The 16,723-nt window shown below is 44.3% G+C and overlaps 2 protein-coding genes across 20 annotated transcripts in view; one reads left to right on the plus strand and one right to left on the minus strand.

Annotated features, from left to right (window-relative positions):
* BTBD10 (BTB (POZ) domain containing 10) overlaps positions 1-2,709 on the plus strand; it is a 76,246-nt gene extending 73,537 nt beyond the window's left edge. For all 6 annotated transcript variants that reach the window (XM_010830600.1, XM_010830599.1, XM_010830598.1 and 3 more), the window contains one exon: positions 1,601-2,709. In XM_010830600.1, the coding sequence (XP_010828902.1) occupies positions 1,601-1,911 (311 nt within the window). In that variant the 3' untranslated portion in view covers positions 1,912-2,709. The remainder of the gene's footprint in view (positions 1-1,600) is intronic.
* A 100-nt stretch (positions 2,710-2,809) lies between these two features.
* ARNTL (aryl hydrocarbon receptor nuclear translocator-like) overlaps positions 2,810-16,723 on the minus strand; it is a 108,964-nt gene continuing 95,050 nt past the window's right edge. For all 14 annotated transcript variants that reach the window (XM_010830592.1, XM_010830591.1, XM_010830596.1 and 11 more), the window contains 7 exons: positions 16,090-16,196; positions 14,605-14,755; positions 13,739-13,827; positions 12,119-12,227; positions 9,266-9,359; positions 5,076-5,178; positions 2,810-4,119 (listed from right to left, as the gene is read on the minus strand). In XM_010830592.1, coding sequence (XP_010828894.1) covers positions 3,959-4,119; positions 5,076-5,178; positions 9,266-9,359; positions 12,119-12,227; positions 13,739-13,827; positions 14,605-14,755; positions 16,090-16,196 — 814 coding nt within the window. In that variant the 3' untranslated portion in view covers positions 2,810-3,958. The remainder of the gene's footprint in view (positions 4,120-5,075; positions 5,179-9,265; positions 9,360-12,118; positions 12,228-13,738; positions 13,828-14,604; positions 14,756-16,089; positions 16,197-16,723) is intronic.

The following is a 16,723-nucleotide window of genomic DNA, read 5'->3' on the forward strand; positions in this document are numbered from 1 at the left end:
CACACACTCCACACATGGCTAAATATACTAGCTGCCAGTGATGCCTGCATAACAAACTCCTATGCAGGAATCCTTAATTGAACCCTGACTGTGTGAGGCCTATGTGGATTTTTTTTCTGATTTTAACAGTGGCCCATAGGCCAAATCCAACCCACTACCTATTTTTTATAAATCAAGTTTTCTTGTAACATAGACATACTTATTAATTTATGCATTGTCTGTGGCTGATTTCATTTTATTATGGCATAGTTGAATAGGTGTGATAAAGACCATATGGCCCACACACCTGTCTGGCCCTTTACAGAACATGTTTGCCAGTACTTGGTCTAAACTAGCAATTCATGCTAGTAGGAAGGAGAAGGAACTTGTGATAGCATCTAAGGAAAGTATATCTTTAGACAAACTGCCGTACTGGTAAATGACTGAAATGTTCCCAAGACTGGGATGGTTGTTACCAGTTGTTACTCTTCACTGACTATGATCTAAGAGAAGGAAGATGTATAATTACTGGGGAAAGCTGTGTCTACTGAAAAAAAAGTGTTGCACAACTTGGAAGTTCAGAATTATGTTTTATTTAGTGGCCTTACTGTCAATTGTAGCCTTGGATATAGCCTCTCAGATAGCCCTGAGAAACTTCCAAGGAGGTAAGGGAGGAGCTGGGATATGTAGGAGTTTTTATGGGAGAAGAGAAAAAAATGATCAAAAGATTACTGCTAATCACAAAAAGCAGACACCTCAAGTATTGGATTTAGTGCCTCTCTACCTTTGGGGCAATGCAGGAGTCTGGGCTTGTTGAAATTATTCCTTTGATACACATCTTAACTATCTATGGCTATTTTTCCACCTGAATTCCCCTCAGGGGCACCCTTGGGTCGGGGGTGGGCTGCAGGGGCAGATGACTTGATGGCCACAACATTTCTATTTACTGAAATGGTAGGCAACTTTTTTTTTTGGTCCATGCTACTTTGGAATTGCCAGTCTGAATGAACTTGATTGTTCAGAGTAGTAACATTTAAATGATATAGAGGTTAAAATATTGGCTTTGTTAACCTAGACACAGAAATACCTGGAATCAGTGAAGCTGGAGATCGCTACAGCTCCTTTCCACTTGAACAGTAAAAAGGAAAGAAAAAACCCAAAATGATGTAAAGATGAGATTTAGGTTTAAAGAAAGTAGAAGGCCTATATGGCAGTAAATTGCAGGCCCTGAGGCCAAATAATTGTGTGGGGAAGGGATCAGGGATATCAAGGGTGCACAACCAGAGCCCATGATACACTGGATTACTTCCCATTGTATTAGGGACCCAGCCCCACCATGCTCTCTGAAAGTTTTTCTGGTGGTTAGTGGGAGGTTTTGTGAATTATATTAGTAGGATTTCAATTTCTTGCTGTTGAACTAATGACCAAAGAGAATATTGGTTTCCTTCTTTATTTTAATCTATGTTTTGTTCAAGAACTATAGTAACCCTCTTTAGGTTAAATAGAATGAGGAATGTGGGGACCTGTGTGTGTGTGTGTGTGTGTGTGCGCGTGCGTGCGTGCACACGTGCACATAGGTGTGTGTATGCACATCCTGTTTTTAAAAACTTCTCTCCTTCAGGTTATCCTACCTACAAAGAAAAAGTAAAGAAAAGGCCTGGGGGCCGCCCTGAAGTGATTTACAACTATGTCCAAAGACCCTTTATTCGAATGTCTTGGGAGAAGGAAGAAGGAAAGAGCCGGCATGTAGACTTTCAGTGTGTGAAGAGTAAATCTATCACCAACCTTGCCGCCGCTGCCGCAGACATTCCCCAGGACCAGCTGGTAGTCATGCATCCGACTCCGCAAGTGGATGAGCTGGATATTCTACCCATCCATCCCCCTTCTGGCAACAATGACCTCGATCCTGACGCACAGAATCCGATGCTGTGACGGTGATGTTTCTTGAAACCATAGCATGCTACTCTTCACAGTGACGCTGTACTCTCCTCATCCTGCACTGCAAGGCCACTCTCTTCATTGTGAGATGCACAGAACGATGTTTAGGATATTGCAGTGTAGGCTTTTTTTAAAGACCAAAGGTAGCTGAATGGTTTTTTAAATGAGTACAACTCTAGCATCTTGAGGTTCCAGTTATATAAATGTATTTGTTTACCAGTAGGTTTGTGAAATTGGTTCTTTGTATGGGGGACAGTCCTTTTTCACACATCTAGATCTTCCCAGAAGTGGTGGAAATTGGCAGCTGGGGTACTTTGTCTAGATTGATATTCATCACACCCCAGATAAAATGTAGAACATTATATATAGTTGCACTTTATAAATGGTGGTTAAGTGGAACTGTTCAAGCCATTTTTATAGTTGTGATGCACAATATAAATAAGTGCTTCTATCAAAGTATTCCTTCAGTAAAATGTATATAGTTTGCTGCCCATGATGAGCAAAAATGAGTATCACTGGGCTTATTTGAATGATGAGGATGAGATTCAACCATATCTTATCAGTTATCTCAGTGCCGTTTTCATCCTTTTCAAGTGTCACATGCAGGGAGTGTGAACATCAGAGGTGGGTTATTATCTGGTCTGCCTTACCCTTAATCTGTTCACAGATATTTATTTACTAATGATTTTTTTGAAAGTTATGGGATAGGAAAATGAAGTGTTTGCTCTTCATTTACTAAATGATTGTAAACTCGTTTTTCATCAAAATAAAATTCCATTGTTTTAATGTTTCTGATCTTTATAACCATCTTGACCAGATTTTCAGTCTTGTATTTTGCAGATTTCCTGTTTTATTGGTGTCAGTATAATTAGAAACCAGGAAGTAGCTCAAGGAACTCCCGTTTGATATATGTGTGATGAGGCACTTATATTCTCCACTAACTATAAAATACACTATAAATCCAAATCATTAGAGCTGAAAAGGGAATATTTTGTAGTACAACCTGATACGAAGATAAAATACTTTTACTAGGTTCTATAGTAACCTTAAGTTTCAGAGCCAAATTCTGATACTAGTTCAGTGCTTTCTTCACTATAGTATGCTGTTCTGCCAAGCAAATTGTTCATGCATATGTTTTTGTTTTGTTTAATATTTTGTGACTCAGTTCAAGAAGAAATCAGAAGTATTTAGATGCTTTCAGTCTGGGGTCACTTAATGTCTGAAGCCATACAACTGGTAGTAGAGAGGAGTTGTATTAGAGAAGCCAGTTTGTTCTGTCTAATCTTGAGTTTGTAATTTCAGAGGACTTGAAGTTTGTGTTTAAGCAGTAATATCTTTGTTCTCACAGAAACTAAAATTACAGTACAGCTAAACAGGTGACACAGGAAAATTATGTATGTCCTAGAATTTTTATGAAGACCAGAAAGGCACTGTAAATGTTTTTGGTGTGGATCATCCATAAACACCCACCATGGAAAATCAATGATCTAGCCCTATAGCATTTTTTCCTTAATTATTTGAAATTTGAACAATATTTATAGAACAAGGGAAACATTTATTAAAAATATTTAACTAATACATTATACTTTAACCCATATTTATAGTAAAGGATTCTTACAAGGAAGAATAAACGGTTTTATGATACAATTAGTATAAGAAATATCCACATGGGGAACTTCTTTGTAGTGTAAAAACACCATACATCTGAAATGACCATTTGCATATAAAAGCTACCAATGATGCTTCTGTGCACAATGATTAAAAAATTCAACACAAACAGAATCCAAAATATACAATTAATGCAAGCTATCCACAGCTAGCCCAATAATCAATGATGAGGAAACACTGGAGCAGGCTTTAGTTCCACTTTTTTGAAGTTACACATTGTTAAGATTGACTTGTATCAATGGCTCTGAGATGGCTTTTATGAAGACAGTACATAAAAGCTGTTCTCTCCTTATCCAGTAAGCTTCACAGACTGTATAACTCCATCAGTAATGCACTTTGATACTATAGCTGTCGCCAAAGCAACATATAGTGTTTACAGCGGCCATGGCAAGTCGCTAAAGTCAACAGGGCCACCAAGCCCAGCATCTGCTTCCAAGAGGCTCATTATGACAGCCATTGCTGCTTCATCATTACTGGGACTACTTGAGCCTTGATCGTTGTCTATCATGTCTATGCCTATGTGAGGGTTTTCACCTGTGGGAGGAGATAAAGACTGGTGAGTGATTCTTTTAGTAAGTGGTTAACTTTAGTAAGCAGTTCCTAAGTACACTTTTAATAAGAAAGTTAAACTTAACAGTAGGGCAAGAAGGCTGCTTTGCCTTTTTTTTTTTAATATTTGTGTTTTTCAGCTGGAAGACCCAACTTTTTAAGAAGGAACTACTTAAATTCAATAAAGATTAAAAGTATGAGTTGACCTCATTTTACTATTCTGATATAACCAGTTATAAGGAGGGAATTATAGAAGGAAACCATGCAGGAGACCCCAGTTCGATTCCTGGGTCAGGAAGATCCACTGCAGAAGGGATAGGCTGCCCACTCCAGTATTCCTGGGCTTCCCTTGTGACTGTGCGGGTAAAGAATCCACCTGCAATGCAGGAGACCTGAGTTCGATCCCTGGGTTGGGAAGATCCCCTGGAGAAGGGAAAGGCTACCCACTCCAGTATTCTGGCCTAGAGAATTCCATGGACTGTATAGTCCATGGGGCAGCAAAGAGTTGGACACAACTGAGCAACTTTCAGAGATTAGAGGAAAAAGATCTAGAAAGAGAAGTAGAGAAAAAGATGGGTAGTGTGGGAGAAGCAAACTCTTCATTGCTTAGTGACTTTCAATACCCTCTGAAATGCTTTTTGATCACCCTTTTAGGTTCTGTCTGAACCTCCATGAGCTCTCCCTCTGAAGAGATTATGTTCCACACATTGGGAGAAAGCCTGTGTCCAGGCTGCCAGAAACCCCTCTTGAATTCCAGATATCCCCACCAGCACCCAACCATTAAACTTAACTTTGAAGTAAAGATTTAAATAAATTTTAAACCTTTACTTTGTTCTTAACAAGTTTACCTAGAACTGATTTGTACATTCAGTTGTTAAAACTGACATCATGCCAGATGTTTTTTGCAAGCTCACTGCAATAGAAATAATAATGCTACTTACCAAGAATAGAAGAGCTATCAGAATATGGATAACCTGGGTTCTCCTGAGCCTGCCCTGGTAGTAGGCCACTGGAAGGAATGTCTGGAGTCCCTCCATTTAAAATCTACAAACAAAAGTGAAGTTTTCATGTCATCAACAGTTTCAATCGGTATTTTACGCAGTGTCACCAAGAAAAATGAATTGGGTTGAAAAGAGGAAGGTGAGGAGAAAAAGTTTCAGGTGGCTTCGGTTTCTTATTGGATGATTTCATACCAGACACTGTTAGGAATGGTCACAGTAAGGAGAAAACCTCTCCCCCAAACTAGTATTCTCTTTACTCGAGTCAGCCCACACAAGCAATTTAAAGGCTGAATAAAATCCCTAGAGCACTCATTACCTTGGATCATGCTGTTGACATGTTTCTCTAAGGCCAAGGACTAAATCTCAATGAACTCAGGTGGGCAGGGCCCCTCCCCTGTTAGGGAGTAAGATTCCTTACAGCAACAGATGCTGCTGAAGAATCAGTAAGAAAGGGTTGTTATACTGGGAAGAGACACAGCTTGAGGAGTCACAAATGAACACCACCACACTAGAAGTAGATCATCATTAGTTGCCCCACAGGGGCCAACATTAGTAACCAGTGGTTTAAGCTCTGAGAGGCTACTGAGAAATACTGAATATTATTACCACTCCTCAGTAGAAGAACTCCGTCTTCCCTCAGCTGTCTACCCTCTTCACCCTCCCATGACCGAATCTCACAGAAAAGCACCTCAGAGGTATCTGGATGTGGGTGAGGAAACTGGTAGCAGCTAGATTTCAGGAGAAGCAGTGATTTCAAGCCTTGCCAGTAGATGGCATTACAACTTTATCTCCACAGTTCAACTTTCTGAAAAAGTGCTGAAGAACTTTACACTCTAAAAATGATTAAGGACTCCAAAGAACTTTTGTTTATATAGGCTATATTTATCAGTATTACTATATCTGAAGTTAAAACCACTAAAAGTATAATAAACTTATTACACATGAACATGAATAGCATTTTAATGAAAAAACAATTTTCCAAAATAAAAGTTGCAAGTATTTCATATATATATATATACACACACATATTTTGCAAGTTGAATGTCTAGCTTAACAGAATTTAATTGGATTCTCACTTGCTTCTCCATTCAGTCTGTTTAGATATGCTGTCTGAAGTACATATCTGAAGAAAATCTGACCTCTCATAAACAGGCAGTTGGAAAAGGGAGGTACTTTAATGGCCTTTTCAAATAACCATGGTATTCTTTGATATTACATCAGAACTCAGCAGGTGGAGGTTTCTTAAAAGATAAGGCACAATGTGGAATCTGAAACCATATCAATGAAATTTTGGTACTCTGTAAAAATCCATTGGTGTATATTGGTATTTAGGATGGATCTTTTTTACCTTCACATGATTCTGAAATATCTTATATTGGTCATTTGGAAAATACTGGTTTACTGAGTTATGCAGATCTTCCAAATGTTGACACACCTCATTGTATAAGGTTAAAACATCACCACTGTTAATATTACCTGTGATCAGAAATATCTTAAGTTTTGGCAAGCAGTCAAGCTCAGTGCAGTAGATACAAGTTTCCCCCCAAATTCTAACTTTTGCTTGAAAGCTAAAATGTTATCACTTGTCAGTTGTTTTTCCTTGAAGTTGCAGGTTCACTCATTTTCAAGAAAATGTATGCTAAATACCCACGTCTGAAAAACCATAGTTTGCAATAGTAAAAATGGTGTCCTATGAAAAAAGTGATTGGTTCAGTTTAAAACTTAAACCGTCACACAAGTGCTTTTTCTTGAGACAACCATCATACTTAGTGTGCAGCGTAAGTGCTTTAAGCACGTCTCATTCTGTAACTATTAAAAAGATTTACTCAAGGATTTTATAAAATTATTTTACTGCTTTATTAAGGACATTCTTAAATGAAACTGGCTTTTAAATTTATTGGTTTTTTATTGTGGGTATATGGCGGTGAAATACAGTGACTGTCCGTACAGTTTGGTGCCACAGGCCTGATTTTTTGCAAAAGCACCAGCAGTTTTATCCAACATTGCTTTTGTACTGTCAGTTCACATAACAGCACAATCAGAAAAACTTTTAGCATTGTTATGAAAATACTTTTGACCACACAGACCCCTGAAAAGATTCCCCCCTCCCTTAACCCCCACCAGAAGACCACAGATGATGTTTAGGGAACTTTGGCCTTATCTGACCCTGCCTTGGTGCCTCTAGATGTCCAGAATCTCCTGGAATCTGAGGCTTGCTAACCTTACCCCTTTTAACTTGACCCTAATTAAGCCAACCGGCAGGCCAAATGTCTCATTTTTGGACCTGCCCAGTTTGAAAGTGACTGGGAAATGTTGGAAGCCCGGGGCCACCTTTAGTCTCGTGGCTTTGGTACATAGTTAACGCTGTCTTTTTAAACTCTGTCTTGTTTAGATGCCCTTCGCTGCTGCTGACTCAGAATACATTCAGAATTTCTTCTCAGATCCATTTTTATAAGTCCAAAGACAAAGAAACATTTTCCATAAATGCCTCAAAAATACTTGCGCTCTGGGTTGTACAGTATACTTTCAGATCTCTGGCAGTTGTTGGTATGAAAAGAATCAGAAGTCAAGAGACCTGAATTTAGTTTGGGGCCATACTTACTAAATTCTGGGCTAGTCATATACCATTTGGTAGCCTGGATTTTTCCACCTATGAGGTTGTGAGGATAAAATAAGATATTGTATATGAAAGTTCTCTGAGTAATATTTAAGCACTGAAGTGATGACCTTCCAAAATAGAATAGTGGGATTCTTGGTAATACCAGAAAGTCAAGTGCCTAAAAGTTGAGTTGAGACCCAGAGAAAAGGATACTTCACTAAGATGGTAGATCCAGTATGAAAGAAGGACCTAGCAGTGTAACAAAACATGGCTAAGAGCTCACCTGTGAGCAGTGGCGGGGGCTGTGCCCAGGCCAGACTTCATCTGTGGATGCAATACTCAAGTCATTACCAACCAGGCACTTCCACGTATATTCTCTCATAACAGGACATCATGTGCAAAGATGCTGGCTGCCCTAGCCTATTAGCCTCATTATAGAGAAATCAGGGGCTTAAAAAATTATACAAGGGCACACACCAGTGCATGGCAAAGGTAGGCTTCAAACCCAGGTCTCTCTTCCAAATGTGCTCTTCCCCATTAATGGCTTTCAAATCTTCTTCCAAATAAAAATTTTTATGGAAGACTCACATATCATAAAACAGAAATAAAGCTACCCTGGTAGAAGCAGGAGTCCTGACCTTATCTTTCTCATCAGCTGGCCCCCTTACAAGCCCCACCCTACCTGGCCGCACCACAGCTCCTGGTAACCTGAGCCTCTGAGAAGCCAAGTTTTGAAAACCCATGCCCTGCTTTTGATAAAATTTGTGCCTTAGGAGTCCAATCTGGGTAAATTCTTTCTCTGTGTCTATGTTTTGGGAGATAGGGGAAGGAAGACTTTATGTCTCAAGATGCTGGCCTCTGGGTTATCCTAACCTATGTTAACATCAGACACTATAAATAGATTTATGATTTACAAGTAACATTGGCCTAGGCTCACAAACTCTCAGCTCCAAAAATGAAAACAGATTGTTGGTTTCTGAGACTATTTATAATGTAGTCTTCTGGTCAGTTCTTCCTTAGGGCTGGCAACAGATGAACTACTTGTACTTAACGCTGTCCCATCAGAGAAAACCAGGCAGATCCCTAAGTATCCTGCAGCTGCACAGGCATGACTTGCCCTCCAAAGCACCACTGGCAGCACTGCTTCCAGGGCCTGCACTAGACACTTTCTCCCTTGAAGACTCCTGGCAGAGAACTATGTAGGTTTACATACCCACGAATCCTTCCTTCATGGGAGCTCTTGAATTCCTCCTTCCATGCAATGGACTAGCAGCTCTCCAATCCTTACAACGATCTCTTTCTGCTTGCCTCTGCTCACATGGGATAAACCCTCTAAGGATGTCAGCAAGCCTCCCTGATCTACTGGTGGGTTTTGTGCCTCACCTAATAGATGCATTTACTTCAAGGAGGAAAAAAGGGTCCTACTTGTTTCAGCAACCACAATTACGTACTCCCACTTCCAGTATTTCACAGCTTGGGCAAGAGCTCTCTACATGAAGAAGGGCCTTAGTCTAAGAGTCGTCAGCCCTACCTTCTTGCCTCCTGGAGAAGAGGCATCAGGGGGAGGTGTACTTGTGATGTTCAATGGGCTGGAGCCACAGCTGGAAGGCGATGACCCTCTTATCCTGTCAGAGAAAAGAGGAGTTAGTTACATTGCCTTTCCTTTTTTTTTCAGTGTGTGTGTGTTGATGAGGGATGGAGGTGAGAAGATCTAGAATAGGGATTGGCAAGCCTTCAGTAAAGGATAGGAGAGTAATTATTTTAGGCTCTGTAGGCTATATGGCCTCTGTCACAACTACTGAACTCTGCCACTATAGCTGGAAAAAAAAAAAAAGCCAAGACCATATGCAAATGAATGGGTGTAGCCGTGTTCCAATAAAACTTTATTTACAAGTGATAAGCTGGATTTATCCCATCAGCACCTGATCTAGAAAATCCTGGAGGCAAGCTTCTCACTGACAAAGCCCTTGGATTAAGGTCTGGATTTCAGGTTTGTGGATTTCAAGTAGGTGGCCAATTTCCTCACAGCCAGATCTCAGAGTGGATTGGCAGAACTTTAGAAGTCCAACCTCTATCTCTGATAGATGAACTAGACTCCACAGCAAATGATTTATCCTCTAACCCACAAACACTGCTTAGCTAGTGAATACTCAGGAGATGGAGGGTGCTGGGGCAGCTCAGCCAGGCCTAGAAACTAGTCTTACAGTCCCAGTCCTCATCGTCTAAGGAAATAGGTGATGAAAAACGGGTTCAAGCCCTTCTCAGCTAGCTTATTTCTCAGCATAGTAGGTTTACAGAGGGAAAGCCTTAGAACTATAAATCCACATAAACTCTTGTCAAGCTGAAGAACCTCAGGAAGGGAGAGCAGGACCTTGCACCACAGCTAGAGTCTAAGGGAGACCTGAATGGCAGCTGTGTGACCACCAGGCTCTTGGCACCTGCACGGATGGATGAATGCAGCTGCTGGTGACCCTGGGACCCCTCCACTGCCCAGGAGACTTTTGGCTCTTGGTTGTACTGCCTAGTTCTGTAATTTCTGAGTAAACAAGATCTCTACCCCCCCCCCCGGACCATAAGCTCCTCAAAGGCAGGATACAACTACATACCAGGTATTCTTCACTCACACAGATGACTACTAATTGCGTATTGAAAAAATTATTGAATGTCTCCTACTTTTCCCTACCTACATCTGTGGAACCACTATTGCCCCAGTTTCCCTATCTTGGAATTGCCTTTTCATCATTACTTATTTCATCTTCAATATCTAGTCCTTAAATTACTGACTTCTCTTTTGGACACAATTATCACTCTAGAGTGGGCCTCATTTTGAGTCATTAAGCATGCTCACCTTCATCTCTTCCTATTCCAATCCAACTTTGAGGCTTATTTACACACATTGCTCATCACTCTACAATGCTCAGGGTCTTCACATTTTCTTCCAGTTTCAACTTCTCAGCATCATTTCTTAGAATTCTTAGCAATCTCCCATCACAACTCTGTGGTTCTTTCCTACAAAGAAGCTGCCCAGGCATGTGGCCTGCCTTTTTTTTTTTCATCCTGAATATGCCACTCACATGCCCACTCGAGTGCATGGCTGTCTTTTCTAGAAGGAACGCACACCTTCATCACAAAACTCAGCTAAAGCCAAGTTCAAACCCTTCCTCGTTTGCTTCTGCCCAAGGAATCTTCGTTTTTGCTTTTATCATGAAGAAAATAGGCTTCGCAAAGATTCAATAGTTTTATACTATTCTTGGATGGTTTCAAGCAAAGCACTGGGTGTGCACACAGTGGCTGATCAGTACCACATTATCACTGCACCCCACCCCACCCACCTCTCCTTCCTGAAACAGACTGAAGCAGCCACATCCGTCCTTCCTGAAGGGCTGGAACAGAACTGTGCTACCCACTGGGATAAGAGCCCCTCTGTGGCCAATTAGAAAACAAGGCCAGCTTCCAGTTCTCCTCAGAGAATCAATCCAGTGGCAGCAGGGATCCTCTGATTATGTCCCATTAAGTTTGCATTCCCAAGGACCTGGTTTCCACCCTCTCCATTCTCTAAATTCAAATGGACTTATAATTACTGCTTCCCACTCAATAACTGCTCTTAAAGACTTAGATTTAATTAACAATTTTTGAGCACTCACCACATGTCAGTTTCTGTCGCTACATGACACCACATGTCAGTTCTAGGAACTTTCCTGAGTTCTCTCACAGTCCTAGAGCAATCTGGGGGAGACAGATAATTGCCTTCCTTTTATGGTTTAAGTCAACAGAGTCCAAGAATTTGAGTGACTCTTCTAAACAGAGGCCCAGGACTCAAACTCAGGTAAACTACTTGAGGTTCTCCTCTTTCATATGGAAAAGAAGGCCCACCCACACAAGTTTCTATTACCAGCTGATTAGCTTGGCCTCTACTACTAATCCTAGGCAGCTTTTTGACTGGAAGTGTCAGGCCCAGATCACGGCAGTTCACGGCTCTGCTTCTGCAGCTCTGTGATGTTAGTGCTCATCTATCTGCTGGGAAGCTCCCTGGGTCGTACACAAAGTAATAAAGTTGAGCCTCCCAGAGTTCCCTTTAGCTCTGACCTGTTTGGGTTTAGCTTCTTTATTTAAAGGCACTACATCTTAATCCTGACACTACTGACATTTTGGACTGAAAAATTCTCTCTCAGGGGTCAGGGGTTGGGAGGGCTGTCCTGCGTCCTGTAGAATGTTTAGCAAGCAGCATCCCTGTCCTCTCTCCCCTGGATGTTTAGCAGCAACCTCCCACTCAAGTGTGACAACCAAAAACTGTCTCCGGACATCAACAAATCATCCCCGGGGGGGGCAAAATTGCTGCAGCATGGAGGACACTGGTTTAAGGGAACAGCTAGGTGTTACTTGCCTGTGGATTTCCATGATTTCCTCAGCAATCATTCGACCTATTTTTCCTGCCCCAGCCCTGGTTCCCCCTGGAATCCCTGGAACAGTGGGGTGGGTCCTCTTCGGGCCACCTACAACAGAGGAATCTGAGAGTGGGAAAGAGGAAAACCGAGGGAGAAGACCCTATTACGTGTTGAATTAAAACCAGTTCTTCCCATGATCCACTTGAAGTTAAACCTTAGGGCTGTGCCCGAAGGACATTAGAGCCATGGCTTTTCAGGAAAGGGCATTCCAGCAGGAAAAAGCTCATGTTTCCTTCCAGGATCAGACATGTTGATATATAGCCTCTACTTACTCATGCACGCCACATACATTTACTGAACACCACTGTGCTGCAGGCCAGGGGCACAGAGATTAAGTCGGCATCCCTGCCCTCAAGGAGCTCACAGTCTAAGGGGGAGACACATAAGACAGACAAGGGCTGGAGCACACCATGATACGTTTGACAGGGCGGCACCAGGCATTCAGGGGGGCCAGGTGCAATTTCCTGGAAGAGATTAACTGAGCTGAGTCTTGTGAGAGGAGCACGAATCAGGGTGGCAGAGAGGAAAGGAAGGGAAAGCATTCCAGGTACAGCCACCAGTGTACACAAGAGCCCTGAAGAGGGCACAGCTTGGGAGACGACGCCAAGAAACTCAGTGCGATGATGATGGAGTGAGCAAGTGATGAAACGGAGAAGCAGGTACCAGTCAGACCAGGAAGGGTCCTGGACGCCACCCTAACAGATCTGAGCCGTACCCACGGGGGATAACCAAAGGACTGACTCAGATGGGGGTTACTGAAAAGTCAACTGCTGCACAGGAGCGAACTGTAGTGGAGGACGGGGGCGCAGACTGGAGAGCGTGAGACTAGGGCTGGGAAATTACCTGCAATAATCCAGGCAACAGATGGGGAAGGCGGTGATGGGGAGGTTTAAAGATAGAAGGGGCAGGATTTCATGTTTCCATATAATGGGAGAGAGGCAGGAGTCATGGCTTCTGGCTTAACCAACCAGGTTGGGGGTAGGGGGCTGCTGTTGTGCCGAAAACCAACGTGGACATGCTGAGTTATAGGTGCCTCCTGTGGGAGTCCAGGAGGCAGCTGGAGGAACAGACCTGGAGGGACCGGATGTAGGATTCATCTATGAAGAGAAGGGGACTGAAGCCATGCAAGCAGGCCCAGGAAGGAGTCAGGTGCACAGGCAGCGGCCAAGGCCGGGCTGGGGGAGGGGGCCTGGCACGGCTCACACCGCGGTGCTGGCAGACACCCTCCTCCCACCTCAGGAGCCAGTGGCCGTGACCGAAGAGCCCTTCACATCACAGCTGCTGGGCAACACAGTGGAGGAAAGCACACGCAGCAAGGAGCTGGCCGTTTCATGGGCTTCCAGCGTCCAGGCAGCCTCAGGAAAGGCAAAACCAAGTTCCCAGCATTTCAAGCTCAACAGAGAAAGTGAGATGACAGCGTCCTTAGTGATCACTCCCGCGAGGCCCCCCCCTTGTTCCACAGAACATGGTGGCCGGGGACCCCAAACACTGGGGGCAGTGGGGGGTGGCCACAAGCAGCTCCTCCAGGCAAGCCCAGCGCCCCGGTGGCACATAGTTACCTTCTCCAGAGGGCAGCATGCTGTCCATGCTGTGGGGGGACGCTGTGAGCTGCGGGAAGCTGGGGTCCCCGCCTTCCAGGACGTTGGCTCTGTGAACATCCCAGCAACAAGGAAACGTGAGTCAGGCCCGCCCAGAACTGTGCACCTTTCACCTTGGCCAAGGTGTCCGGTGTCCACTCTGGACCTGGACAGGCCAGAAAACGAAGTATCTGAGTGGCTCAGTGGGTCTCCTCGCTGTCAGAGGACACGGCAGACAGCGTCCGGGGCTCTGGCCTTCCTAGCGCATGCAGGGTGCGGTCCAGCGGGGGTGGTGATGCAGCAGCCACCGCCGCTGCCACGAGGCTCCTCTCCAGGCGGCCGGCAGGGCACCGACCCCAGCCCCTCAGTCAGCTCTACCTACGGGTGGGGGTTGCACATCACCAGGAAGGAGATGTGGGGAGCAGGCGGCAGAGGGGGGCCTTCCCTTCCCTGCTCGCCCAGCAGGTGGCAGCCTTTGAGGTGGCATTCCGCAGCGCTGAGTGCTCAGGCCACCAGCCTGGGGGCACAGATCCCCATCCCTCCTCCGCCAAGGCCCATATGGGCTGGTGAGCCTTTGAACTCAAAGGCTGGCTGCTTTGTCGGGAAGGAAAGGCTGCTGTCTCCGAGAGCCTTTCCAGCAGCCGGGGGCCTGAGAGTTCTGAGTACTGAAGCGTGTCCTTTGTTAGCCACCTTCTGGCTTCTGCCAGTCCTGAGGCTTCACAGGATATTAGCAGGATGACAGTAAAGGATGGGATACTGGCTGTTGCCTGTACCCCCTTTCCCAGGTAAGGGCCCCAAGGCATTCCTCCTTGAAGCAAGGGAGCTTCTGAAATAGGAAAGACACTTACAAAACAACGGTGTTCGTGGAGACAATGTATTCCACTTCCTTGGTCCAAGGGTTCATGAAACTGAACCACCGACTCCGTAGTGTGATGAAAGAACCATCTTTGATTTTAAACTTGTAGCAATTAGTGGTAATCTTTTCTCTTGACTGTAAAACTGAAAATATAAAGAAACCATGAACATTATTGTTTCCTCAGAACAATGTATTAAACCAAATCCTAAATGCGCTCAGGCTTCAAGGCCATCCCCTCTTTAATAAGCCATGGGAGGTGGCACCTCAGAGAAGAGGGTGTTTCTGAGGACCTGATTTCTGAGCCTTCCAATCTGGTTGTGAACCTGTCACTATTCTTCAGAGTGTATGAAATGAAGGGAATAACAGTGCATTCTAGACATCTAAGTGGATTCATCTATGAAGTGAATGCCACACAAGAAGGCTCAGTCCACAGGGACCACGTAATCTCCCCATCACAAAGCCTGAGGACATCCAGATCCAGGCAGCACCTCACCCATGGAAACCTCATTCTTTCATGTAACAAACATGTAGCAAGTATGCTTCACGTGTCAAGTACTGGAGATAAAAGAGACAGGATATGACTTGCACCCTCAGGAGAGGAATGAGGGACAGCTACGCAGAGGCGATCAGAGCCTTCAGAGGTGAACACAAGTTTGCCAAAAGGGAGGAGGGAAGAACCCAGTGCTTACCCGAGGAGTGGCAGGGCCTGGGGTCGGGGTGGGAACAGTGAGATGTCAGTGTGTCTGGAGGACAAGGCCTCTGCAGACAGGGATCGGGTGGGGAGGTGAAGCTGGGGAGGTGGCTCAGGGCCGGGACATGGAGGGTCGTGAGCATCTGTCCAAGGTGACTGGGCAGGGGGTTTTGAGCACAGATGTGATTGGCAGGCTCAGTCTGTCAGAGCATAAGCAGGACAGCAATGGAAGGTGGATTGGCGGGTCAGAGGCAAGTCCATCACAATTATCAGGTGGGTACGAGGGCTGCATCAGGGGCTTGGCAGAAAGGGGCCTCTTTGGAGATGCAAGGCTGAGATGAATGAACAGTTCTGATGGAGGAAAGAGTAAAGAAGGGAGTCAATGTTGGCTACTGTCTCAGGAAGCTATGTATGTGGCTGCGCCATTAACCAAGAGGAAAATGCAGGAGGCAGTGCAGGGATTTGTAGAAAATTAGATCCGCTTGGGCCACACTACATCTTTACATAGTCCAGGGAAACCCTCTGAACCAGAGATGCCTTCCAGAAATTTCCCTGGCCAGCGTAAAGATCTGCTAGGCAGTCGGGGTGGGGGGTTATCTGGAAGGGGGTAGATGGGGCTGGGGGAAGGAGCAGCGTCCCCTCCTCCCAGACATTCTGGCCTGTAGGTCCCTGGGCTGGCTGACTCCCACCTCACAGGGGCAGATTTCTCTGCAAGGGTCCATGGACATGTCTAGAAGGAGAGGGACACTTGAAACTTCAGACCTGGTGTACAGCCCAGCAGCTTACCTTGCCTATGGCATTCTGCGAGATGTCCTATGTCGTCTTGGTGGAAATACTCATAACACGACGTGCCTAGAAGTTCTTGTGGTAAATATGCCAAAATAGCTGTTGCCCTAAAAGGGAAAAAAAAATTTTTTTTTTTAAAGAAAATAACAATCAGATAATTAACAGATCTCTGCAGTAGATGACTCCCACTACAGCCAATGAAAACAAGGTCAAAGCTGGGTGGGTTCAGAGGGCTTATTACGTGGGTTTTGTTCTTTCTCGTGAAGCTGACTTTAATCGGGGTTATAAAAACAGAGAGAGAAAAAGACTTTCAAAGGGGCTGTTAGCTCAAGACATCAAATTTTAGGTTTAAAAGTAGTAACTGTTTTAGATTAAAAAAAAAACTGGTAGGACTCTAAACTCCAGGTCAAAGCTTCTCCAATTTATTGCCTGCTCTTTATCAGGGTGACCAGAAGCCCATCATGGGGCCCACAGGGACCTTGAGAAGTGACTGCTTCCTTTTCTAGTATTTAGTGGCTGGCTATTTCCAGTACCCAGAAAAATTGCTAGCCTGTGGATACTTGTAAGGAAGCAGCAGAGAGAAGTGGAAATCTGGGTTCTTAGCCCAGGTCTACTGCCAACGAGTTACGAATCT

Source organism: Bison bison, unplaced genomic scaffold, assembly GCF_000754665.1.
Source record: "Bison bison bison isolate TAMUID 2011002044 unplaced genomic scaffold, Bison_UMD1.0 scf7180017864518, whole genome shotgun sequence".
NCBI lineage: Eukaryota > Metazoa > Chordata > Mammalia > Artiodactyla > Bovidae > Bison > Bison bison.